At 63.5% G+C, this 26567-nt stretch overlaps 2 protein-coding genes and 2 long non-coding RNA genes across 4 annotated transcripts; 2 read left to right on the top strand and 2 right to left on the bottom strand.

Annotated features, from left to right (window-relative positions):
* Positions 1–466: 466 nt before the first annotated feature.
* Positions 467–770, top strand: LOC136374890 (uncharacterized). The gene is made up of 3 exons (XR_010746007.1): positions 467–485; positions 558–587; positions 713–770. It is a non-coding gene; the product is annotated as an uncharacterized lncRNA (long non-coding RNA).
* LOC136374893 (fermitin family homolog 3-like) lies at positions 755–9617 on the bottom strand. Its single transcript, XM_066340276.1, has 12 exons — positions 9413–9617; positions 7388–7621; positions 6353–6463; positions 6120–6258; positions 5638–5740; positions 5065–5169; positions 4254–4376; positions 3803–3852; positions 3582–3700; positions 2643–2737; positions 1480–1681; positions 755–900 (listed from the first exon to the last, which is right to left on the bottom strand). The coding sequence occupies exons 1-12, from the start codon at positions 9615–9617 to the stop codon at positions 755–757; spliced, it is 1632 nt and encodes a 543-aa protein (XP_066196373.1).
* On the top strand, positions 4606–4904 carry LOC136374891 (uncharacterized). The gene is made up of 3 exons (XR_010746008.1): positions 4606–4674; positions 4758–4823; positions 4856–4904. It is a non-coding gene; the product is annotated as an uncharacterized lncRNA (long non-coding RNA).
* A 1781-nt stretch (positions 9618–11398) lies between the features above and the next one.
* On the bottom strand, positions 11399–26199 carry SIPA1 (signal-induced proliferation-associated 1). The gene is given in 16 exon segments (XM_066340275.1): positions 11399–11590; positions 12921–12993; positions 13091–13160; positions 14330–14428; positions 14993–15080; positions 15520–15892; positions 16543–16814; positions 17486–17939; positions 18214–18453; positions 20250–20407; positions 20962–21065; positions 22868–23042; positions 24137–24274; positions 24276–24323; positions 24816–24937; positions 25349–26199. Coding segments are annotated over 16 exon segments (3306 nt in total). The 5' UTR covers positions 26049–26199.
* Positions 26200–26567: the final 368 nt, after the last annotated feature.

The raw sequence follows: 26567 nt of genomic DNA, 5'->3' as shown, positions 1-26567 counted from the left end.
TCTCCTCCCAGTCCCTCCCAGTTCATCCCAAACCCCTCCCAGTCCCCCCAAATCCCTTCCCAATTCCTCCCAGTCCCTCCCAGTTTATCCCAGTCCCTCCCAGTCCCCTCCCAGTCACCCCCAGTCCATCCCAAACCCCTCCCAGTCCCCCCAAATCCCTTCCCAATTCCTCCCAGTTCCCCCCAGCCCATCCCAGTCCCTCCCAATCCCCTCCCAGTCACCCCCAGTCCATCCCAAACCCCTCACAGTCCCCCCAAATCCCTTCCCAGTCCCCTCCTATTTCCCTTCCAGTCCATCCCAGTCCCCCCAAGTCCCCTCCAGTCCCATGCCAATCCCTCCCAGTTCCCCCCAGCCCATCCCAGTTCATCCCAAACCCCTCCTAGTCCCCCCAAATCCCTTCCCAATTCCTCCCAGTTTATCCCAGTCCCTCCCAATCCCTCCCAGTCCACCCCAATCCCCTCCCAGTCCCCTCCCAGTTTATCCCAGTCCCTCCCAGTCCCCTCCCAGTTCCCCCAGTCCATCCCAAACCCCTCCCAGTCCCCCAAATCCCTTCCCAGTCCCCTCCCAGTTTATCCCAGTCCCTCCCAGTCCCCTCCCAGTTCCCCCAGTCCATCCCAGTCCATCCCAAACCCCTCCCAGTCCCCTCCCAGTTTATCCCAGTTCATCCCAAACCCCTCCCAGTCCCCCCAAATCCCTTCCCAATTCCTCCCAGTCCCCTCCCAGTTTATCCCAGTCCCTCCCAGTCCCTCCCAGTTTATCCCAGTCCCCCCAGTACCTGACCACGAAGTGGCCCAGCCCGAAGCCGGGCAGGTCTCTCCAGGTCTCCACGAAGCGGAGCCGGGCCTGGGGGGGGCTCAGGGGCCCCTCCCGGAGCAAAACCTGCAGCAGCCGCTGGGCCAACTGGGGGGGAAAGGGTTAAATGTGGGGAGGGGTCTCAGGGGGGGTTAAAATGTGAGTGGGGGTCTCCCGAAGGGGTTAAATTGCGAGGGGGGGTCACGAGGGGGGGTTAAATTGTGAGTGGGGGTCTCCTGGGGGGGTTAAATTATGGGGAGGGGTCTCGGGGGGGGGTTAAAAATTGTGGTAGGGGTCTCTCGAGGGGGGTTATAAATTATGGGGAGGGGTCTCCCGAAGGGGTTAAATTATGGGGAGGGGTCTCTGGGGGCTTAAATTGTGGGGAGGGGTCTCGAGGGGGGGTTAAAATGTGAGTGGGGGTCTCCCGAAGGGGTTAAATTGTGAGTGGGGGTCTCCTGGAGGGGGTTAAATTATGGGGAGGGGTCTCGGAGAGGCGGGTTAAATTGTGGGGAAGGGTCTTCTGGGGGGGGTTAAATTGTGAGGAAGGGTCTCCCGGGGGGTTAAATTATGGGGAGGGGTCTCTGGGGGGTTAAATTGTGGGGAGGGGTCTCCTGGGGGGGTTTGTGAGTGGGGGTCTCCCGGGTGGGGTTAATTATGAGGAGGGGTCTCGGGGGGGGGTCCCGGTACCTGCCCGGTTTTGAGCCTCCGCTGGAATCGGGGGGGCAAAAACCGCCGTGGGTCCGGAGGTGGGGGTCGGGGGGGGGGTCCCGGGGGGGTCTCCCCGATCCGGCTGCACCCCCAGGACCCCCAGGACCCCCCGAATGTCCCATGGGGACCCCCCCCGCGAGGCCGCGCCGATGCCGCAGAACCAACGGGCGAATTGGGGGGCCTGAGGAGGGGGGGGGGACACCCCAAAATTTCCATCGGAACCACCCCCCCCAAAAAAAAAACAACCCCTATTAAATCCCTTCCCCCCCCCCAAAAAAAAACAAATCCTACAGAAAATCCAAAAATCAAGTTGCCCTGAAAATCCCAAAATTCCTACAGAAAACCCCAAAAATTCCTACAGAAAACCCAAAAATTCCCACAGAAAATCCCAAAAATTCCTACAGAAACCCCAAAAATTCCCACAGAAAACCCAAAAATTCCCACAGAAAACCCCCAAAACTCCCACAGAAAACCCCCAAAATTCCCACAGAAAATCCCAAAAATTCCCACAGAAACCCCAAAATTCCCGCAGAAAACCCAAAAATTCCCACAGAAACCCCAAAAATTCCCACAGAAACCCCAAAATTTCCACAGAAAACCCCAAAAATTCCTACAAAAACCCCAAAAATTCCCACAGAAAACCCAAAAATTCCCACAGAAAACCCCAAAATTCCCACAGAAAATCCCAAAAATTCCTACAGAAAACCCCAAAATTCCCACAGAAAACCCCAAAATTCCTACAGAAAACCCCAAATTTCCCACAGAAAACCCCAAAAATTCCCACAGAAAACCCCCAAAATTCCTACAGAAACCCCAAAATTCCCGCAGAAAACCCAAAAATTCCCACAGAAAACCCCAAAAATTCCCACAGAAAACCCCCAAAATTCCTACAGAAACCCCAAAATTCCCGCAGAAAACCCAAAAATTCCCACAGAAAACCCCAAAAATCCTCACAGAAAACCCCCAAAATTCCCACAGAAACCCCAAAAATTCCTACAGAAAAACCCCAAAAATTCCCACAGAAAACCCTCCCGCATCCCTCAAATTCTCTGAAAACCCCAAAATTCCATCTCAAAACCCCCCGGGACCCCCCCAGAACCTCCCCAGGACCCCCCCATTTTCCCCCCGGGACCCCCACCCACATCTCGGCACCGCAGCAGGGTCTCGCTCGTCCCCACCCGGAGTCTGAGGCCGAATTTCTGCGCCCCCAAATCCACCTCGGGGGTCACCTCACAGCCTGGGGAGGGGGCACAAAAACGGGGTTCGGGGGGTCCCGGGGGGGGTTTGGGGGTGAAGGAAGGGAAATGGGGGGGGTCCCGAAAGGGCGTTGAGGGGGTTAAACGGGAGCCAGAGGGGATTTGGGGGGCTCTGGGGGGGTCCTGGGGGGGATTTGGGGTGTTTCAGAGGGGTCCTGGGGGGATTTGGGGGCTCTGGGGGGGTCCTGGGGGGATTTTGGGGGGTCCTGGGGGGGATTTGGGGGCTTTGGGGGGAAATTTGGGGGCTCTGGGGTGGTCCTATGCAGGATTTGGGGTGTCTCAGAGGGTCTTTGGGGGCTTTGGGGGACCCCCAGAGGGGAATTTGAGGGGGTCCCAGAGGGGATTTTGGGGGTGCTGGGAGTGGTCTCAGAGTGATTTTGGGGGGGGATTTGGGTGGTCTCAGGGTGATTTTGGGGAGGGATTTGGGTGGTCTCAGGGTGATTTTAGGGGACCCTGAGGGAGATTTGGGGTGCCAGGGTAAATCTCAGGGTGATTTTGGCGGGGGGTCCCCAGGAGGTTTTGGGGGGCTTTGGGTGGTCTCAGGGTGATTTTGGGGGGACTTTGGGTGGTCTCAGGATGATTCGGGGGGCTTTGGGTGATCTCAGTGTGATTTTTTGGGGGGCTTTGGGTGGTCTTAGGGTGATTTGGGTGGTCTCAGGATGATTTGGGGTGATTTTGGGGGTCTCAGGCTGGTTTTTGGGGTGATTTTGGGGGTCTCAGGATGATTTGGGGGTGATTTTGGGGGTCTCAGGCTGGTTTGGGGGTGATTTTGGGGTGATTTTGGGGGTCTCAGGCTGGTTTTTGGGGTGATTTTGGGGGTCTCACCGCGGAGGTTCAGCTGCTGGCAGGAGCCCCCCGGCCCTGGGGGGGTCCAGAGTGACAACGACGCCCCCGAGAGCAGCGCCCGGGTGGGGCGGGACCCCCGGAACGGCCACGGCGACGGCCTGGGGGGGGACCCCCAATTTGGGGAGGGTGAGGTCAAAGGTGACCCCCAAAACACCCATGTGGGGTGAGGGGACCCCCACATTTGGGGGTCTGGGGGGTACCTGTGAATCTCCAGCTCCTCCTCCAGCTCAGGGGGGGCTCCGAGCTCCTCCTGGGGACCCCCCCCCCAAAAACCCTCGGTGAGTCCCAGTGCCCCCAGTCCCCTCCCAGTGTCTCCCAGTGCCCCCAGACCCCAAATTCTCCCATCCCAGTGTCTCCCAGTTCCTCCCAGTATGGACAGAAGAGACCCCCAGTGGCCCCCAGTGCACCCCACACCCCCAATTCTCCCATCCCAGTTCCTCCCAGTGCACCCCAATCCCATCCCAGTGTCCCCCAGTCCTCCCAGTATGAACAGAAGAGACCCCCAGAGACCCCCAGACCCCCAATTCCCCCCTCCCAGTGCCTCCCAGTGCACCCCGATCCCATCCCAGTGCCCCCCAGACCCCCAATTCCCCCCTTCCAGTTCCAGTTCCTCCCAGTTCCTCCCAGTTCCCCCAGTCCCCCCAGTCTCACCGCAGGACCCGGGGTCCCGCCGCCCCCCAGGCTCAGCTCCAGTCTGTCCAGGGCCGTGTCCAGGTCCTGGGGGGTCTCGGGGGGCTCCTGGGGGTCCCCCCACTCCTCCCTCTCGATCTGGTACTGGGAGGGTCCAGAGGGGTCGGGGGGGTGTTTTTTTGGGGGGTCCCAGGGGGGATTTGGGGCTCAGGGGGTGGGGCAGGAAATTTTGGGGAGAATTTGGGGGGTCCCAGGGGGTTGGGGGTTATTTGGGGGGGTCCTGGGGAATCTGGGAGGTTTTTTGGGTACAGGAGAACTCCAGGGTGGGGTTTGGGGAGGGGGGACCCCAAAGGATCCAGGGTGGGATTTTCAGGTACAGGAGGAATTTTGGGGTGTCCCAGGTGACCCCGGGCAGGTTTTGGGATGTTTTGGGGTATCCCAGGTGACCCAGGGAGGGTTTTGGGGTATCCCAGGTGGATTTTGGGGTGTCCCAGGTGACTCGGGACAGGTTTTGGGGTATCCCAGGTGAGCCGGGGCGGGTTTTGGGGTGCCCCCGGTGGGTTTTGGGATATCCCAGGTAACCCGGGACAGGTTTTGAGGTGGTCCCAGGTGACCCGGGGCAGGTTTTGGGGTGCCCCCGGCGGGTTTTGGGGTATCCCAGGTGGATTTTGGGGCATCCCAGGTGACTCGGGACAGGTTTTGGGGTATCCCAGGTGGGTTTTGGGATATCTCAGGTAAACCAGGGCAGGTTTTGGGGTATCCCAGGTGCCCCCAGCAGGTTTTGGGGTGCCCCCAGCAGGTTTTGGGGTGCCCCCGGCAGGTTTCGGGGTACCTGCAGCGCGGCGAAGAGCACCCCCTGCTCCTCGGAGCACTCGATGTCCTCGGCCAGCAGCGCCGCCAGCGCCTGCTCCTGCAGCAGCGCCACCCTGCGGCCGTCCTGGGGGGGCGGGGGGCGTCTGGGGGGCTGCGACCCCCGGGGAGCCCCAAAACTGCACCCCAGGGACCCCAAAAACCCCACCCAGACACCCCCCAAACTGTCCCCCGGACACCATCAAAAGCTCTCCCCAAGGACCCCAAAAACTCCTCCCCAGACACCCCCAAACTTCTCCCCAAGGACCCCCCAAACTCCCCCCAGGGACCCCCAAAATTTCTCCCCAAGGACCCCAAAAACTCCCGGGGACCCCCAAAAGTTCTCCCAGACACCCCCAAAACTCCACCTCAAGGATCCCCAAAACATCCTCCAGACCCCCCCAAATCCCCTCCTGGAGACCCCCAAACCTCGCCCAGGGACCCCAAAATCCACCCAGGGGAATTTTGGGGGTCCCTCGGGGGGATTTTGGGGTCCCCGAGGTGGATTTTGGGGTCCCTCGGGGGGATTTTGGGGTCCCCGGGGGTCTGGGGGTACCTGGGGGTCCAGCCCCATGGCACACGGGTACTTGAAGCGCAGCAGAAGCTCCTCCTCCTGGGCCACGCCCTGTTCCATCAGAGACCGCCCCACGTCCAGCCACCTGCGGGGGGCGGGGCTTCAGCTCGGCCACGCCCCGACCACACCCAAACCACGCCCCAAAACCCACCCGAACCCCAAACCACGCCCTGAACATCAAACCACGCCCACAACACTGACTGAGCCCAAACCACACCCTGACCACACCCCCCAAACCACACCCTGACCACACCTCAAATTCCAAACCACGCCCCCAAACCACACCCCAAAACCACGCCCCGACCACGCCCAACCCCAAGCCACGCCCTAAACCCCACCCAAGCCACGCCCAGAAGCCACGCCCTATCACGTTCAGCCCCCACCCAAACAGGCCCCGCCCACTCAGCCACACCCACATAAGCCCCGCCCCCATCGGCCCCACCCACACAAGCCCCGCCCCTCACCGCGCGTGCAGCCCCGCCCACCGCAGCAGCGCGTTCCCGGGGGGGCTCCGCGGGGGTCCCGGGGGGTCGCGCCCCCCAAATTTGGGGCTCCTGAGGGGGCGGAGCATCTCGAGGGGCAGCGCGGGGGGAGGGGCTTCATCTGGGGGGAGGGATAAAGGGGGTGTGGGGGAGGGGCAGGCATGAGGGGGGGTGTGGTCCAGAGACCCCTCCCCCCGCCCCTCCCCCCCCGTTACCTGTCCTCGCGCTCAGGTGGGTCAGGTCCAGGTCGGGGGGGGGAGGGGGGGGGTCGTGCCCCTCCCCCCGCTCGGGCCGCAGCAGCGAAAGTTCCTCGGGGTGTCGGACCCCTGAGAGACCCCCGACCCAAATTACCCCCGAGACCCCCCAGATAACCCCCCAGACCCCCCAGAGACCCCCCCGAGACCCCAGACCCAAATTACCACCGAGACCTCCCCAAGAGACCCCCCGAGACCCTCCAGACCCCCCCGAGACCCCTCCGAGACCCCAGACCCAAATTACCACGGAGACCCCCCAGAGACCCCTCCCCGATCCCAATGAGCCCCTAGAGACCCCAAAAACCCATCCCGGGACCCCCCAAATCCCCCCGGTGAACCCCCAAATTTAGCCCCCAGAACCCCATTCACGCCCCCAGACCCCCAAATGAAGCCCCCAGACCCCCAAATGAAGCCCCCAGACCCTCAATGAACCCCCCAAATGAAGCTCCCAGCCCCCCCAGTGAATCCCCCAGACCCACCGAGCAGCCCGCAGACCCTCCAGTGAAGCCCCCAGAACCCCAAATGAAGCCCCCAGACCCCCAATGAACCCCCCAAATGAAGCCCGCAGATCCCCCAGTGAAGCCCCCAGACTCACCGAGCAGCCCCTAGACCCCCAATGAACCCCCCAAATGAAGCCCCCAGACCCCAGTGAAGCCCCCAAATGAACCCCGCAGACCCCCAATGAACCCCCCAGTGAAGCCCCCAGACCCACCGAGCAGCCCCCAGACCCCAAATGAAGCCCCCAGCCCCCCCAGTGAAGCCCCCAGACCCCCAATGAACCCCCCAAATGAAGCCCCCAGCCCCCCCAGTGAAGCCCCCAGACCCCCAATGAACCCCCCAAATGAAGCCCCCAGCCCCCCCAGTGAAGCCCCCAGACCCACCGAGCAGCCCCCAGACCCGAAATGAAGCCCCCAGCCCCCCCAGTGAAGCCCCCAGACCCCCAATGAACCCCCCAAATGAAGCCCCCAGCCCCCCCAATGAAGCCCCCAGACCCACCGAGCAGCCCGCAGACCCTGGCCGCCGCCCTCCCGGGGGTCCCGGCGAAGTTGAGGTGCACCCTGAGGACCCCCCCGGCCGGGAGGCGCAGGCGCAGGGGGCGGTGCCGGGGGGTGAAGCGGAGCCGGGACCCCCCCCCGACCCCCAGCGAGTCCAGGGTGGGCGCGGGGTCCAGCAGCCAGCGCCGCTGCTGCTCCCACCACAGGGCGTGGTCAGCCCAGGGCTGGGGGTCTCCTGCGGGCGGGGGGGGGCTTCAGTGGGGGTCGGGGGGTCTTCAATGAGGTTTTGGGGGGGTTGAGGTGTCCTTACTGGGGTTTAGGGGGTCTTCAATGGGGTTTAGGGAGTCCTTACTGGGGTTTGAAGGGTCTTTAATGGGGTTCGGGGTGTCTTTAATGGGGGTCAGGGGGGTCTTCAAAGGGTTTTAGGGGGTCTTTAATGGGGTTTGAGGGGTCCTTACCGGGGTTTGGGGGGTCCTTACTGGGGTTTGAAGGGTCTTTAATGGGTTTGGGGGGCTCGGGGGTTCTTTAATGGGGTTTGGGGGGGTCTTTACTGGGGTTTAGGGGGTCCTTACTGGGGTTCGGTGGGTCTTTAATGGGGTTTGGGGGTCTTTAATGGGGGTCGGGGGTCTTCAGTGGGGGTCGAGGGGTCCTTACTGGGGCTTGGGGGGGTCTTTACTGGGGTTCGGTGGGTCTTTACTGGGGTTTGGGGGGTCCTTACTGGGGTTCGGGGGGTCTTTACTGGGGTTTGGGGGTCTCGGGGGGGGTCGCGGATGCCCCAGAGCCACCCTGAGGGGCCGGGGTGGGTCTGGGGGCTCGTGGGGGGCTTCAAAGGCCTCAGGGGTCCCCCCCCCGCACCCCCAAACCACATCCGGGGTATTTTTAGCCCCTTATCAGCGCGGCCAGGGGGAGCCGGGGGGGGGGCGGGATGTGGGGGGAGGGGTGGGACCCCCTGATAACGCTGCCCCTGCCCCCAGCCCCCCAACCCCCCCCCCCCATCACCGCTGAGTGACACCGGGGGGGACAATTGTCCCCAGGGTCAGTCCCGGGTGGGGAGGGGTCAGGGCGATCTATGGGTCACAGCTATGGGTCAGCGCTGTGGGTCAGTGCTACGGGTCAGCGCTATCTATGGGTCACTCCGGCCGTGGGTCAGTGCTATGGGTCAGTGCCGTGGGTCACAGCTATGGGTCACTCCGGCCGTGGGTCAGTGCTATGGGTCAGTGCCGTGGGTCACAGCTATGGGTCAATGCCGTGGGTCCATGCTATGGGTCAGTCCCGTGGGTCAGGGCTATCTATGGGTCACAGCTATGGGTCAGAGCTATCTATGGGTCAGTGCTGTGGGTCAGGGCCGCCCGTGGGTCACAGCTATGGGTCACAGCAATGGGTCAGGGCTATCTATGGGTCAATGCTGTGGGTAACAGCTATGGGTCACAGCTATGGGTCAGGGCCGTCCGTGGGTCAGTGCCGTGGGTCAGTGCCGTGGGTCAGTGCCGTGGGTCACAGCTATGGGTCACAGCTATGGGTCAGGGCCGTCCGTGGGTCAGTGCTGTGGGTCAATGCCATGGGTCAGAGCTATCTATGGGTCAGTGCTGTGGGTCAGGGCGGCCCGTGGGTCCCAGCTATGGGTCAGGGCTATCTATGGGTCAATGCTGTGGGTCAGGGCGGCCCGTGGGTCCCAGCTATGGGTCAGGGCTATCTATGGGTCAGTGCTGTGGGTCAGGGCCGCCCGTGGGTCCCAGCTATGGGTCAGGGCTATCTATGGGTCACAGCTATGGGTCACAGCTATGGGTCACAGCTATGGGTCAGTGCTGTGGGTCAGGGCTATCTATGGGTCACAGCTATGGGTCAGGGCCGCCCGTGGGTCACAGCTATGGGTCAGGGCTATCTATGGGTCACAGCTGTGGGTCACAGCTATGGGTCCCAGCTATGGATCAGGGCTATCTATGGGTCACAGCTATGGGTCAGTGCTGTGGGTCAGGGCTATCTATGGGTCACAGCTATGGGTCAGGGCCGCCCGTGGGTCACTCACCGCAGCTCTCCACGATCCGCCGCACGAGGCCCCCGACGTGCAGGTCCCCGGTGACACAGAGGGTGACAACCCGGGGCTGGCCCTGCCCCACTCCCTGCCCCACACCCTGCCCCACACCCTGCCCCACATCGCCGCCCTCCAGCTCCACGCTCAGCTCGAAGGAGCCGTCGATGTCCTCCCCGCTGGCCGTTTTCAGCCCCGCCATCGCTGTCCCCACAGTGTCCCCACAGTGTCCCCACAGTGTCCCCAGAGTGTCCCCAGAGTGTCACCGTGTCCCCACAGTGTCCCCGTGTCCCCCCCCGCAGTGTCCCGTGTCCCCAGCGCCACCCGCGTGTCACCCGTGGGGAGGAGCCACCGGCGCCGCGGTTCCCTGGGGGGCGGAATTTGGGGGTCGCCGCCGTGGGGAATTCCCGTTCCCGTGCCCCACTGAGCCCCACCGAGCCCCACCGAGCCCCACCGAGCCCCACCGAGCCCCACTGAGCCCCACTGAGCCCCACCGAGCCCCACCGAGCCCCATCGAGCCCCACTGAGCCCCACTGAGCCCCACCGAGCCCCACCGAGCCCCATCGAGCCCCACTGAGCCTCACCGAGCCCCACCGAGCCCCACTGAGCCCCACCGAGCCCCACTGAGCCCCCCCGAGCCCCACCGAGCCCCACTGAGCCCCACCGAGCCCCACCGAGCCCCACCGAGCCCCACTGAGCCCCACCGAGCCCCACCGAGCCCCATCGAGCCCCACTGAGCCCCACCGAGCCCCACCGAGCCCCCCAAGTGACCCCCGCCCCACTGCCGGGACAGCCCGAGGGATGTGGGGCTGGGGATTGATGGGGTCTGTGGGGCAGGGAATGGGGCGGGAATGGGAATAGGGTACTGGGGTGAACTGGGATGGATTGGGCTGTACTGGGATGAACTGGGATGAACTGGGGAGCACTGGGCAGCACTGGGGTGTATTGGGGTGAACTGGGGTGTACTGGGGTGAACTGGTCTGTACTGGGATGAACTGGGATGTACTGGGGTGTACTGGGGTGTACTGGTCTGTACTGGGATGAACTGGGAGGAGCCGCAGTCTGGTCGGGGCCGCCGGAGGGGTTTTATTGCTGGGGGGTCCCGGGGGGGTCCCGGCGCGTCCCCCTCGAGGGCGGGGAGGGGACAAGGGGGGGACACACGGGAGGGGACAATGCCACATAGGAGGGGACACACGGGTGGGGGGGTCCAGTGCCACACTGTCACACGGGGGGGGACTCCAGTGTCACCTGGGGGGGTCACAATGGGGGGACACACGGGAGGGGACAATGTCACACAGGAGGGGACACACGGGGGGGTGGGGGAGGGACTCCAGTGTCACCCAGGAGGTTCCAGTGCCACATTGTCACACGGGTGTGTGTGTGTGGGGGGGTGTTCCAGTGTCACACGGTGGGGGGTGGGGACATTCGGGGGTGTCACAGCTTCACGTTCACAGTCAGTGGGGGACACACGGCGGGGGGGGGAGGGGCACGAGGGGGCACAGGACAAGTGTGCAAGGGGTGAGTGTGCAAAGGGGGGGCACGGGGTGAGTGTGAGCCGGGGGTGAGTGTGCAAGGGGTGAGTGTGCAAGGGCCGTCCGCGTGCCCACCTGGCCGTGCCACCTTGTGCCCGGGGGGGGGGTCCCCGAGTCCTGCGGGGTCCCACAGAAAGGGGGGAGGGGGGAGGGGGCATCCGGGGGTCCCCAAGGGGGAGGTTTGGGGGTCCCTGGGGGGACTCTCGGGGGGTCCCCGGGGGTCTCAGGGGGTCCCCGAGGGGGTCCCCAGGGCTCTCAGTGGCTCTCGGGGGTCCCCCGGGAGGGAGGTGGGTGGTCTCAGGGGTCCCCGGGGGTCTCGGGGGTCTCAGGGGCTCTCGGGGTCCCCCGGGGGTCTCAGGGGTCCCCGGGGGTCTCAGGGGTCCCTGGGTGGTCTCGGGGGGTCCCCGGGGGTCCCCGGGGTCTCAGGGGCTCTCGGGGTCCCCCGGGGGTCTCAGGGGTCCCCGGGGGTCTCAGGGGTCCCTGGGTGGTCTCGGGGGGTCCCCGGGGGTCTCGGGGGTCTCAGGGGCTCTCGGGGTCCCCCGGGGGTCGCACGCCGCCCCCCCCGCCGTTCGCTGTCCCCGTCCCGCTGCAGCCGCCGGAGCCCGCGGAGCTCAGCCCGGAGCCGCTGCTGCGCCTCGTGACCCTGCCCCATAGCGACCCACAGATCAATCCCTGCCCCATAGCGACCCCCGGGTCAGCGTCTGCCCCATAGCGACCCCATAGCGACCCATGGATCAGCGTCTGCCCCATAGCGACCCCCGGGTCAGAGTCTGCCCCACAGCGACCCCATAGCGACCCCTGCCCCATAGCGACCCCCAGGTCAGCGTCTGCCCCATAGCGACCCCCGGATCAATCCCTGCCCCATAGCGACCCCCGGATCAGCGTCTGCCCCATAGCGACCCCTGGGTCAGAGTCTGCCCCACAGCGAGCCCATAGCGACCCCCGGGTCAGCGTCTGCCCCATAGCGACCCCCGGGTCAGCGTCTGCCCCATAGCGACCCCATAGCGACCCCTGCCCCATAGCGACCCATGGATCAATCCCTGCCCCATAGCGACCCCACAGCGACCCATGGATCAGCGTCTGCCCCATAGCGACCCACGGATCAACGTCCGCCCCATGGATCAATCCCTGTTCCATAGAGACCCCATAGCGACCCCTGCCCCACAGCGAGCCACGGATCAACCCCGGCCCCATCGCGACCCATAGCGACCCCCGGGTCAGCGTCTGCCCCACAGCGACCCCATAGCGACCCCGGCCCCATAGCGACCCACGGATCAGCATCTGCCCCATAGCGACCCCATAGCGACCCCTGCCCCATAGCGACCCACGGATCAATCCCTGCCCCATGGATCAATCCCTGCCCCATAGCGACCCCCGGATCAACGTCTGCCCCATAGCGAGCCCCGGGTGAGACCCTGCCCCACAGAGACCCCTCAGATCAGCCCCTTCTGCTTCCCCCAGTGCCCCCCCAGTCCCCCCCCAGTGCCCCCCAGTCCCCCTCAGTCCCTCCCAGTATCCCCCAGTCCCTCCCAGTCCCCTCCAGTCCCCGCCCAGTCCCCTCCAGTCCCTCCCAGTCCCCTCCAGTCCCCTCCCAGTGCCCCCCAGTTCCCCCTCAGTCCCCACCAGTGCCCTCCCAGTCCCTCCCAGTCCCTCCCAGTCCTCCCCAGTCCCCTCCCAGTCCTCCCCAGTCCCCTCCAGTCCCCCCCAGTCCCCCCCAGTGCCCCCCAGTGCCCCCCAATGCCCCCCCAGTGCCCCCCAGTCCCCTCCCAGTATCCCCCAGTCCCTCCCAGTGTCCCTTCAATTCCCCCCAGTCCCCTCTCAGTCCCCCCAATGTCCCCCAGTGTCCCCCAGTCCCCCCCAGTCCCCTCCCAGTATCCCCCAGTCCCCCCCAGTCCCCCCCAGTCCCTCCCAGTCCCCTCCCAGTCCCTCCCAGTCCTCCCCAGTGCCCCCCAGTGCCCCCCAGTGCCCCCCACCTCCTGCAGATCCTCCTGCAGCCGCCTCAGCGCCGTCTCCAGTTGCGCCACTTTCTCCGAGAGGCTCTGGGTCCTGCGGGGGGGAGGGGCACGGGGGGGGCTGGGACCCTCCTGGGGACCCCCCTGGGGACCCCCCAAACCCCCCCAGCCCCCCCAAATCCCCTCCGTACTCATCCTGGGGGGGCGCCGGGCTCGGGCTCTGCTGGACCCCGATGGTGGGGAGCTCCCGGAGTTGATGCCCTGATGGGGGGTTTGGGGGGGGTTTGGGGGGGGTCAGACCCCAAATTGGGGGGTCCTGAGATCCCCCCAATGCCGATCGTCACCGTTCGCAGCCCCCCCAAAATCCTTCGAGTCCCTGCAGCCCCCCAAAATCGCTTTGATCCCCCAAATTCACCCCACCCCGATCTCTGCTTGTGCCTCACGCTCCGGCAAAGAACTCCAGGACCCCCCAAACCCCCCCAGTGATACCCCTCAGCCCCCTCAAAACCCACCCAGGGCCCCCCAAAACCCCCCAAACCCCCTCAGTCTCCCCAAACCCACCCAGACCCCCCAGCCCCCCAAGCCCCCCCAGCCCCCCCCAAACCCACGCAGAGCCCCCCAAAACCCACCCGGACCCTCTTAAACCCCCCCGAACTCCCCCAGGGATAGCCTCCAGGACCCCCCAGCCCCCCAAAACACACCCAGAGCCCCCCAAACCCCCCCTGAATCCCCCAGCCCCCCAAAACACACCCAGAGCCCCCCCAAACCCCCCAGAATCCCCTCAGTGATGGTGCCCAGGACCCCCCAAACCCCCTCATTTCCCCAGCAATGGGCCTCCAGGACCTTTTAAATCCCCCCAAATCACCCCAGAATTCCCCCAGCGGTGGTCTTCAGGACCCCAAACCCCTAAGATTCCCCCCCGCCCCCCAAAACCCTTCCAGCCCCCCCCAAAGCCCCCCAAATCCCCCTCACCGCCCCGGGCGATGGCCTCCAGGACCCTCCAGCCCCCCCCCAAAACCCACCCAGAGCCCCCCCAAACCCCCAAGAATCCCCTCAGTGATGGTGTCCAGGACCCCCCAAATCCACCCCGACCCCCAGCAATGGGCCTCCAGAACCCTCAAAATCCCCCCAAATCCCCCCGGAATCCCCCCAGTGGTGGCCTTCATGACCCCCAAACCACCCCCAAATCACCCCAGAACCCCCCAGGACCTGCCCCCCACCCCCAAATTCCCCTGGAGCCCCCTCGGTCCCCCAGTGGTGGCCTTCAGGACCCCCAAACCACCCCCAAATCACCCCAGAACCCCCCAGGACCTGCCCCCCACCCCCAAATTCCCCTGGAGCCCCCTCGGTCCCCCAGTGGTGGCCTTCAGGACCCCCAAACCATCCCCAAACCCCCAAGATTCCCCCCAGCCCCCCCAAAGCCCCCTCACCGCCCCGGGCGATGGCCTCCAGCAGCCCGCTGCAGGCTGTGGCCAGACGGGCGATGACATCCCACTCGTCCTCCTGGGGGTCCCCAGACCCCGACAGCACTGAGGGGACACGGGGGGGGACACGGGGACAACAGTGGGGGACCCCCCCAGCAGGGGTGGGACAGCCCCAGGGGACAGGGGATGGGTTTGGGGACATCTCCAAGGGGACAGGGGACAGCCCCGAGGGATGGGGACACCCCTAGGGGACATGGGGACAGGTTTGGGGACACTCACCGGGGATGGGGACACTTCAGGGGACACCCTCAGGGGACAGGGGATGGGTTTGGGGACACCTCCAAAGGATGGGGACACCTCCAAGGGATAGGGACACCCCCAGGGGATGGGGGCACTTCAGGGGACACGGGAACGGGTTGGGGACACATCCAAAGGATGGGACACCCCCAGGGGACACCCCCAGGGGACACGGCGACAGGTTTGGGGACACCCCCAGGTGAAGGGAGGGACACAGGGGACACCCCCAGGGAACATTTCCCTGGACAAGGAAGATCCCGAGGGGCTTTGGGGACACCCGCAGGGGACAGGGGACACCCCCCAGGGGAGGAGGGATGGATGGAGGGGACACAGGGGACACAGAGGGGACACGGAGGGGACAAAGCCACTCACGCCTGCCCAGGGAATGTCGCAGCGAGGGGCCCAGGGCCGGGCCGGGCTCGGGGGGCGCCGCGGGAGCAGCGAGATCCGGGGGGGGACCCTGGGGACACGGGGGGGGTCAGAGGGGACACGGGGACACCGAGGAGGGGACACGGGGGGACACTGAGGGGACATGGGGGGGGTATTGAGGGGATATTAGGGGACACTGAGGAAAATGAGTGACACTTGGGGGACATGAGGGGACACTGAAGGACACGGGGGGGACATTGAGGGACACGGGGGGACATTGAGAGGACGTGGGGGGGACATGGGGGAACATGAGGGGACATTGAGGAGACATGAGGGGACACTGAGGCACACGGGGGGACACTGAGGGGACACTGAGGGACATGGGGGGGACACTTAGGGACACTGAGGGACACAGTGGAGGACACTGAGGGACACTGAGGGACACTGAGGGACATGAGGGGACACGGGAGGACATTGAGGGGACATGAGGGGACACTGAGGGGACACAGGGTGACACGTAGGCGACTCACCGTGTCACCGGCCGGGCCGGGGCTGTGATGTGGCAGCAGCAGGTCCGGGGTGGGGTCCGCCAGGGCGGGTCTGGGGGGCGACAGGTGACACCGATGGGGGCTCCGGGGGGGGTTTGGGGGTCCCCAGGGTTCGGGGGGTGTCACCCACGGGCTGGGGGCGGCGCCCGCCGGGGGTTCGGGGGTCCCCACGAAGGGGGTGCTCTCCTCGTCCAGCAGCCGCAGGGTGGCGGGGGGAAGCCCCCCCGGAGCCCCCCCCGTGTCGCTGTCGTCCCCCGAGTCGCTGCTGGTGTCGCCGATGTCACCGCCGGGGTCCCCAGGGCTGGGGTGACCCCGACCCTGCTCCAGCGAGCGGGCGTAGAGCTCCGAGAAACTCCTGAGGGGACACGGGGGACATTGGGGACACTGGGGACACGGGGGACACTGAGGGGACACCGGGGATACGGGGAGACACTGGAGGGACACTGGGGGCATTGGGGACACTGGGGACACCGGGGACATTGGGAATACTGGGGATACTGGGGACACAGGGGAACACTGAGGGGACACCGGGGATACTGAGGGGGCACTGGGGGCATTGGGGACACGGGGGACACTGGGAACACTGAGGGGACACTGGGGACAGGGAGGACAGTGGGGACACTGGGGACACCGGGGACATTGGGAATACTGGGGACACTGGGGACACAGGGGACACTGAGGGGACACTGAGGGGACACTGGGGACAAGGAGGACACAAGGGGACACTGAGGACCTTGGGTGGACACTGGAGGGGACACTGGGAACACTGAGGGGACACTGGGGACACGGGGGGACACTGGGAACACTGGGAATACTGGGGACACTGGGAACACTGGCAATACTGGGGATACTGGGGACACGGGGGACACTGAGGACACACGGGGACACTGGAGGGACACTGGGGACACAGAGGGGACACTGGAGACACGGGGGGACACTGTCCCCTCCCCTCAATCCCCAAATCCCCCCAAATCCCCCCAAACCCCCCCAAACCCCCAGCCCCACCTCCGTGGCCGCCCGTCGCGGTCGGGGGGCAGCAGGGTCAGGGGACCCGAGGGTCTCCGCAGCAGCTCCCGCAGCTTTCGGGTGTCCCCTCGGGGCAGGGGACAGCGACCCACGCGCAGGAGGCGCGCCCCCGGCCGCAGCCCCGCGGTCTCGGCGAACGAGAAGCGGGTCACGGCCGTGACCACCCCCGAGGGGTCCACGCGGAACCCCCGGCGACCCCCGGCCCCTCTGGGCAGGGCCAGCTCCTGCACCTCACAGCCGCGGGTCACGGCCTGGGGACAGCGGGGACACAGGGTCAGGGACGTGGGGACCCCCAGAGAGACCCACAGAGAGACCCACGGAGACCCCCTGTCATCGCTTGTGGGGTGGGGACACAGGGTCAGGGACGTGGGGACCCCACAGAGAGACCCACGGAGAGACCCCAGGGACCCCCCTGTCACCGCCTGTCACCGGGGGGACACAAGGGGATACAGGGTCAGGGACGTGGGGACCCCCAGAGACACCCCCAGAGACCCCTGTCATCGCTTGTGAGGGGGGACACAGGGTCAAGGACATGGGGACCCCCCTCCCCGAGCCCCCCAGGGACCCCCCTGTCACCGTCTTTCACCGAGGGGGGACAAGGGTCAAGGACATGGGGACCCCCCCCCCCCAGAGCCCCCCCTGTCACCGTCTGTCACCGAGGGGGGACAAGGGGACAAGGGTCAGGGACATGGGGACCCCCCCGTGTCACTGCTTGTGGTGGGGACACAAGGCTCAGGGGACCCCCGCCCCCTGTGTCACCACCTCGGGTGGACCTTGGGGGACCCGCGCGGGGGGATGATGACCCCATGGCCACCCCATGGCCACCCCATGGTCACCCCATGGCCTGTCCGAGCCCCATAGGACCCCCCCCATGTGTCTGACCCCCCCAAACCCCCCCCAAACCCCCCCATCCCCCCCTCACCTGCAGCCTGGCCACCACCTGTGGGGCAGCGCCGTGGGGCAGGCGCAGCTCCAGCCACTGACCCCCCCCATGGAAAATCTCCAGGCGCCCCTCGGAGAAAGCCCAGCCCAGCACGTCCCGGCAGGCGCAGCTGAACAGGGGCCCGGAGACCACCCCCGGAGAGGGGGCGACCACCCCCGGAGAGGGGGCGACCACCCCCGGTGAAGTGGCGACCACCCCAGAAGAGTTGACGACCACCCCAGAAGACGTGGCGACCCCCTTAGATGAAGTGGCGACCCCCCCAGATGAAGTGGCGACCCCCCCAGATGAAGTGGCGACCACCCCAGAAGACGTGGCGACCCCCTTAGATGAAGTGACGACCACCCCAGAAGACGTGGCGACCCCCTTAGATGAAGTGGCGACCCCCGCGGGAGAAGTGGCGACCCCCCCAGATGAAGTGACGACCCCCCCCCTCCTTCCCGGGCACCTCCCCGAGACACGCATTCCCCCCCACCTCCCCTCCCCCTCCCCGATTTCGGGGGTCACCTCTCCCCAAATCCCTGACGGCGACCACCACGAGCCTCTCGGTGGCCACGCCGAGCAGACACGGCACCTCCCCCGCCCCTCCCCCCCGCCCCTCCCCCCTCACCCTCGCCCCCCAAACCAAAGCCCCCGCCACCACCGCCGCCCCTCCCCCCGCTGTCGCCGCTCCGGGCGCCCCCCAGCGAAGCCCCCCGAGGGTGGGGAGCCCGCGGGGGGTCGCGGGGAGTGGGGTGCCCCCCGCGTGTCCGCGGAGCAGCTCGTGGAGGTACTGGCGGCGGGTGCGCGCAGCCATCGCCCCCAGGCGACCCCCGAGCGCCGCCGCGTTCTCGCCGTTAATGGCCTTGGCCAGCAGAAAGGGGCGCAGCCCCGAGCCCCCCAAAAAGCGCTGTCCGGCTTCTAGGGGCGGGCCGAAGGGTGGGGTGTCATCCGGGCGGACCACGGCGACGCTGGAAAAAAATTAATATAAATTTAAATTAAAATTTAAAAAAAAAAATGTGAGTGAATTTTGAAATAAAATGGAATGAAAGGAATTTTTTTTTTTTTTTTTTGCAGGGAATTGCAGCGGATTTGAATGAGTTGAAATGGGTAGAGGTGGAACGAAATTGAGTTGGATGGGGTGGGATGAAAAGGGGAAAAATGAAAAATTTAGTGTAAGGTAAAAAAGAAAAAATATTTAAAGTTTTAATTCGTTTTCGTGGGTTTTCATGAATTTAAGTTCGTCTAGATTAAATGAAATGAAATGAAGTGGAAGTAGAGGTTAAACGAAGTTGAGTTGGCTTCAAATAAAATGGAAAATAAAATTTAAATGGGATCGAATGGAAAGAAAATAAAATGAAACAAGAAAAATGAGAAGAAAATACCATGAAATAAATAAAAGGAAGTAAAATAAAATGAAAAGGGAATGAAAAGAAAATAAAATAATAAAAAATTTTTAAAAAAGGAAAATGAAATCAAATAAAAATTAAATTAAAAGAAAAGAACAAGAAAAAATAATAAAAATAAAAATTAATAAAAATTAAAATAAAAAAATTAAAAAAAGTAAAATAAAATAAAATAAAATAAAATAAAATAAAATAAAATAAAATATAGGCGGATGTGTTTAAGGCACCCCAAATTTGGGGGTTTGGGGACCTTTTCACCCCAAATTTTGGGGTCTCGGTGTTACCTGGGGGGAATTTCACCGCAAATTTGGGGGTTTGGGGACATTTTAAGAGAATTTTTGGGGTGTCGGTGTTATTTTGGGGGGATTTAACCCCAAATTTGGGGGTGTCGGTGTTATTTTGGGGGGGTTTAACCCCAAATTTGGGGGTTTGGGGACATTTTAAGAGAATTTTTGGGGTGTCGGTGTTATTTTGGGGGGATTTAACCCCAAATTTGGGGGTGTCGGTGTTATTTTGGGGGGGATTTAACCCCAAATTTGGGGGTTTTCACCCCAATTTTTGGGGTGTCGGTGTTATTTTGGGGGGTTTAACCCCAAATTTGTGGGTTTGGGGACATTTTCACCCCAAATTTGGGGGTTTGGGGACATTTTCACCCCAAATTTTGGGGTCTCGGAGTTACCTGGGGAGGGATTTCACCCCAAATTTGGGATCCTGGGGGTGTTTTTGAGGCTCTCGGGGGACCCCCCATCCCCTCGGGACCCCCTCGGATTTGATGCAGCCCAAATTTGAGGGCTCTGGAGGGATTTTGGGGGGGATTTGACCCCAAATTTGGGGGTTTGGGGACATTTTCACCCCATATTCGGGGGTGTCGGTGATATTTTGAGGAGGTTCACCCCAATTTGGAGGTTTGGGGGATAATTTAAAGGCAAATTCGGGGGTGTCGGTGTTATTTTGGGGGGATTTCACCCCAAATTTGGGGGTTTGGGGACATTTTCACCCCAAATTTTGGGGTTTGGGGGACATTTTAAGAGGAAATTTTGGGGTGTCGGTGTTATCATGGGGGGATTTAACCCCAAATTTGGGGGGTTTCACCCCAAATTTTGGGGTGTCGGTGTTATTTTGGGGGGATTTAACCCCAAATTTGGGGGGTTTCACCCCAAATTTTGGGGTGTCGGTGTTATTTTGGGGGGTTTAACCCCAAATTTGGGGGTTTGGGGACATTTTCACCCCAAATTTTGGGGTCTCGGTGTTACCTGGGGAGGGATTTCACCCCAAATTTGGGATCCTGGGGGTGTTTTTGAGGCTCTCAGGGGACCCCCCATCCCCTGGGGACCCCCTGTGGCAGCCCCCCGGGGGGTCACCTGTAGGCGGTTTTGGGGGTGCCGGGCTCGTGCACGCGCACCACCAGGAACACGTGCTGGAAGTGGCTGCGGAGCGCGCGCGGGGAGAAGGGGCGCGCCCCCGGCTCCTGGAACACGATTGTCACGATATCGTTGCCGATATGACGCTTCCGCAGCAGCTGAGGGGGGAGAGGAGAGGAGGGGGAGCCCCAAAATTGTCACTGGGGAGGTCCAGAGACCCCCCAAATTGTCACTGTTGGGGGTCAGAGACCCCCAAAATTGTCACTGGGGGGGGGTCAGAGGGTGACCAGAGCCCCCCAAAATTGTTACTGGGGGGGTCAGAGCCCCCCAAAATGTCACAGGAGGGTCCAAAGGGGGATTGGAGTCCCCAAAATTGTCACTGGGTGGGACCAGAGACCCCCAAAACTGTCACTGGGTGGGACCAGAGACCCCCAAAACTCACTGGGGGGGGTCCAGAAGGGAATCAGAGCCCCCCAAAACTGTCACTGTGGGGGGTCAGAGCCCCCCAAAATTGTCACTGGGGGATCCAGAGGAAGATCAGAGCCCCCCGAACTGTCCCGGGGGGTCTCCAAGGGACCCCTCAGCTCCCACAACCCCCCAGAGCTCCCGGTTCCTGCTGGGACCCCCAACCCCTGCGGACCCCCGTGACCTCCCGTGACCTCGTGACCTCTCTGTGACCCCCCCGGGACCCCCGGGACCCCCCGGGCGGTACCTGCTGGGGGTTGCGGGGGGTGAAGGGCAGCATGGTGCTGACGTGGAACATCACCTCGTAGCCGTGGTAGGTGGTGTACAGCGAGTGCGTGCCCGTGGAGTCGGCTGGGGGGGGCACGGCCTGAGCCCCCCGAAACCCGCCGGGGAGCCCCGAAACCGGCAGGGAGCCCCCAGACTCCAAAAGGGAACCCCAAAACCCCAAAATGGAACCCCAAACCCCAAAAGGGAACCTCCGACAGGAGCCCCAAAGCCTGGCAAGGAACCCCCAAACCCGAGAGGGAACCCCCAGACCCCAAAAGGGAACCCCCAAACCCCAAAAGGGAACCCGAAACCCCAAAATGGAACACCCACCCCAAAAGGGAACCCCAAACCCCAAAAGGGAACCTCCGACAGGAGCCCCAAAGCCTGGCAAGGAACCTCCAAACCCGAGAGGGAACCCCCAGACCCCAAAAGGGAACCCCAAAACCCTGCCGGGGAACCCCGAAACCCCGGCAGGGACCCTCCACCCCGAAAGGGAACCCCCAAACCCCAAAATGGAACCCCCACCCCAAAAGGGAACCCCAAACTCCAAAAGGGAACCCCCAGACCCCAAAATGGAACCCCCACCCCAAAAGGGAACCCCAGACCCCAAAAGGGAACCCCCGACAGGAGCCCCAAAGCCCGGCAGGGAACCCCCAAACCCGAGAGGGAACCCTCCCCCATGTCCCTCTATGTCCCCTCATGTCCCCCATGTTCCCGTGTCCCCCTGGTGTCCTCCGTATCCCCCCGGTGTTCCCATGTCCCCCGTGGTGTCCCCGTATCTCCCTGATGTCCCCCCAGTGTCCCTGTGTCCCCTCAATGTCCCCGCGTCCCCTCATTGTCCCGGTGTCCCTGTGTCCCCCCCCATGTCGCCCAATGTCCCCGGTGTCCCTGTATCCCCGCAGTGTCTCCATGTCCCCCAATGTCCCCATATCCTCCCCAGTGTCCCCGCGGTGTCCCCGTATGCCCCCGTATCTCTCCAGTGTCCCCATGTCCCCCAATGTCCCCATGCCCCTGCGGTGTCCTCATGTCCCCCAATGTCCCGTGTCCCCCCGGTGTCCCCATGTCCCCCCAATGTCCCCATGTCCTCCAATGTCCCCATATCCCCCCAATGTCCCGTGTCCCCCTGGTGTCTCCATGTCCCCCCAGTGTTCCCATGTCTCCCATGCCCCTCAATGTCCCAGTGTCCCCGCAGTGTCCCCTCGTATCCCCCCGGTGTCCCCATGTTTCCCAGTGTCCCCACATCCCCCAGTGTCCCTATGTCCCCATGTCCCAATGTCCCCATGTCCCCATGCCCCTCAATGTCCCCATGTCCCCCAATGTCCCAATGTCCCCGTTGTCCCCATGTCCCTCAATGTCCCCATGCCCCTCAATGTCCCCATGCCCCCCAATGTCCCCATGTCCCCGTGTCCCCAATGTCCCAATGTCCCCGCTGTCCCCATGTCCCCAGTGTCCCCAATGTCCCCATGTCCCCCATGCCCCCAACGTCCCCATGTCTCCCAGTGTCCCCATGTTCCCCAATGTCCCCATGTCCCCCATGCCCCTCAATGTCCCCATGTCCCTGGTGTCCCCATGTCCCCCCAATGTTCCCACGTCCCCCAATGTCCCGATGTCCCCCATGCCCCCCGATGTCCCAATGTCCCAGCTGTCCCCCATGCCCCCCAATGTCCCCATGTCCCCGCTGTCCCCATGTCCCCAATGTCCCCAATGTCCCCATGTCCCCCATGCCCCCCGATGTCCCAATGTCCCCGCTGTCCCCATGTCCCCAGTGTCCCCAATGTCCCAATGTCCCCGCTGTCCCCATGTCCCCAGTGTCCCCAATGTCCCCGCTGTCCCCCATATCCCCCAATGTCCCCATGTCCCCACTGTCCCCGTGTCCCCGCGCTCACTGCGGGTGTCCAGCTGGGCGCGGTAGCCCCCGAAGCCGCGCAGCCGGACGCGGGTCCCCAGCAGCGCCAGGAACTGCTCGAAGGCGGGTCCGGGCCCTTCGTTGTTGTACATCTCCTCCTCGGAGCCCTGCCCCGCGCGGCAGTACAGCACGCCCACCTTGCGCTGCCGGCTCACCTGGGGCAGGTGACAGCGACCTCACACGGGGGTCCCCGTCCTGTCACACCCCGTCGCGTCTCAGTGCGACCCCATTGATCCCATAAAGCCCATTGATCCTATAAATCTCATTGATCCCATAAATCTCATTGATCCCATAAATCTCATCCCATTGATCCCATAAATCCCATTGATCCCATAAATCCCATCCTGTCCCATCCCAATTCCCATCCCATAAATCTCATCCCATTGATCCCATCCCAAATCCCATCCTGTCCCATCCCAAATCCCATCCTGTTGATCCCATAAATCCCATCCCATTGATTCCATCCCATCCCAAATCCCATCCCACTGATCCCATAAATCCCATTGATCCCATAAATCTCATCCCATCTCAAATCCCATCCCATTGATCCCATTGATCCCATAAATCCCATTGATCCCATAAATCTCATTGATCCCATAAATCTCATCCCATCCCAAATCCCATCCTGTTGATCCCATAAATCCCATCCCATTGATTCCATCCCATCCCAAATCCCATCCCACTGATCCCATAAATCCCATTGATCCCATAAATCTCATCCCATCTCAAGTCCCATCCCACTGATCCCATTGATCCCGTAAATCCCATCCCATTGTTTCTATCCCATCAACCCCATCCCATCGATCCCATTGCTCCAATCCTACCCCATCCCAAATCACATCTCAAATCCCGTCCCATAAATCCCATCGATCCCAAAAATCCCGTACATCCCACCCTGTCCCAAATCCCATCTCAAATCCCATATCCCATATCCTATGGCATCAATCCCATAAATCCCATAAACCCCATCCCATAAATCCCATAAATCCCATAAATCCCATAGATCCCATAGATCCCATAAATCCCATAGATCCCATAGATCCCATAAATCCCATCCCTGGGGTGTCCCCTGGGGGTGTCCCCGTCCCATCCCCCTCCCACCCACCGCGTGTCCCCGTCCCATGGGTGTTCCCCACCCTGGAGCAAACCCCCTCCCCAAGAGACCCCCGCCCATCCCCCCCCCCCGGGCCCCAGAGACCCTCCTGTGCCCCTCCCCCGCCCGATGCGGGACCCCTCCCCAATTCCTCACCCCCTGCTCGTCCAGTTTGAGGAGGGTCTCCTGCACGGCGGGGGAGGGGGCGAGGCGCAGCCCCCCCACCGCCAGCCCCGGCAGCAGCAGCTCCAGAAGTTTCCGTGGGGGGACCCCCCGAGCCCCGGGGGGGGCGGCAGCCGGGGGGCAGCGCCTCCTCCAGCACCGACGCCCGCAGGGTCCGCAGCTGGGGAGGGGGACACGGGGTGAGGGGGGGTCAGAAAACTCCTGGGACCCCCACCCTGAGCACCCTGAGCACCCCCAGGGGTCGGTTTGGGGGGTAAAATTCATGGGACCCCCACCCTGAGCACCCCCGGAAACCCCCAGGGGTGAATTTGGGGGGGTAAAACTCCTGGTACCCCCACCCTGAGCACCCCCAGGGGGGAATTTGGGGGGTAAAACTCATGCGACCCCCACCCTGAGCACCCTGAGCACCCCCAGGGGTGAATTTTAGGGGGCTAAAATCCATGCGACCCCCACCCTGAGCATCTCTAGAACCGACCCTCGGGAGCTTTTGGGACCCTCATCTGCCCCCACCCCACTGATTCCACCCACCCATAACCCCCCAACCCCACCGAGCCCTGACCCCTCTGACCACCCAGACCCCCCAAACTCCGCCCGACCTTTTGGGACCCCCCCCAGCCCCAAATTCCCGGGGTTCCCCTCCCCCCGCTCTCACCTGGCAGGTACGCACGATGATCCTGTGCAGCACCTGCGGCCGCGGCCCCTCCTTCTCCTCCCGCCGCAGGGACACGGCCACGGGCCCCAGCCGGGGGTCTTCACCCAGCAGGTTGTGGTGCTCTGAGGGGGGGAGGGGGCGTTAGAGGGGGGTCGGGATTCCCAAAGACCCCCCCAAAACCCCCCATGGGCACAGCGGTGGGTCTGGGGGTTTCTCCCCCGTCACGCGGGGGAGGTCAGAACCTCTCCCCAAATTCCGTTTTCCTTTGGAATTTGTGTCCTCGGACCCTTTTCCCTCCGGAATTTTTTTTGGGGGAATTTCCTCCCCCAGCCCCTTTTCCCCATGGGAATTTCTGGTAATTATTTTTTTTTTTTTTTTTGGGGGGGGGGGATTTTTTTGGGGGTGGGAAATTTCTGTCCAAAAAGTTGGGGAAACACCATTTCCCCGCCTTCTCCTCACCTGTCCCAGGTGTATCCCCACCTCCCCAAGACCCCCATTTCCCCTCCCCCCACCCAAAAAAAATTAACCCTTACCTTTCCCATAGAAGTATTTGCGGTAATACTCGGCGCCCTCATCGCTGTGCTCGATGGGGTGCGGGGGTCGCGCTCCGGCCGGGGGCTCCTCCAGCACCGCCACCGCCGCGTTCGGCAGCTGCCCGGGCCCGGGGGGGTTCGGGGACCACCCTTGGGTGCCCCCCCAGGCCGGTTCCTGCTCCCCGCCGGTCTCGCAGCAGAAGCGGGGACAGCTGAGCACCAAAACCTCGGGGCCGGGGGCGTTCAGGGGGGACGCGGGGGGTTCCTCGGGCTCCAGGTGAGCGGCCGAAGCCCCCGAGATAAGGCCGGGGGGGCCCGGGGGGGGTTCGGTGGGATCGAAAAGGATGCTTTGTACATCGTAATGCGCCAAAAGAGGGCTCCAAGGCGGGCGAGGGAAAAAATCGGGGTCCCCCCCACCCGCCGCCAGCCCCAGCAGCAGCAGGGGGTCGCGGAATCGGGGCGATGTGGGGCTGCCCCCCAACCCCGACCCCTCCTCGTGGCTTTGGGTGCGGCAGCGAGGGGACCCCCCGTCCTCTGAGGGTCTCCCTTGGGTGACCTCGCTGCCGCTGCGCTGCCGGGGGGCGGCTCTCCCCGGGGAGGGGGGAGGGGATGGGACCCCCCCGAGCACCGCGGGGGTCGCGGGGGGCGGCCGGGCCAAGGGTCCCCGCATTTTGCGGAGGAAGAGGTCGTCGGACTGCATGGTCCCCTCCCCGCCCCCCACCGGGAAAAATCCTTAGGACCCCTCAATTATCTCCCCCTCGAGACCCCCAGGGACCTTTCTGAGACCCTTCAGGACCCCCAAGGACCCCCGGGACCTCCAGACACCCCTCTGAGACCCTTCAGGACCCCCAGGGACCCCCAGACACCCCTCTGAGACCTTTCAGGACCCCCAGGGACGCCTCTGAGACCCTTCAGGACCCCGAGGGACCCCCGGAACCCCTCGATTATCCCCTCCCCGGGACCCCCAGGGACCCTTCTGAGACCCTTCAGGACCCCTAGGAACACCCGGGACCCCCCAATTATCCTCCCCCGGGACCCCCAGGGATGTTCAGGGAACCCCAAGAGACCCTCAGAGCCCCCCCGGGGGGTCTCCAGGACCGCCCCCCCCCGCCCCGCCCCCACCGATTTGGGTTTTTTTTCTTCAATGGGAACGTGGGAAAGCGCCGCGAGCTCTGATTGGCTGCGCGCGAATTCCCGCCCGCGGGAGGCCCCGCCCCTT

The sequence above is a fragment of the Sylvia atricapilla genome, unplaced genomic scaffold (assembly GCF_009819655.1).
Source record: "Sylvia atricapilla isolate bSylAtr1 unplaced genomic scaffold, bSylAtr1.pri scaffold_181_arrow_ctg1, whole genome shotgun sequence".
NCBI classification, from domain to species: Eukaryota; Metazoa; Chordata; class Aves; order Passeriformes; family Sylviidae; genus Sylvia; species Sylvia atricapilla.
The sequence above is the reverse complement of the archived record's forward strand: the minus strand, read 5'-3'. Positions and strand labels throughout refer to the sequence as shown.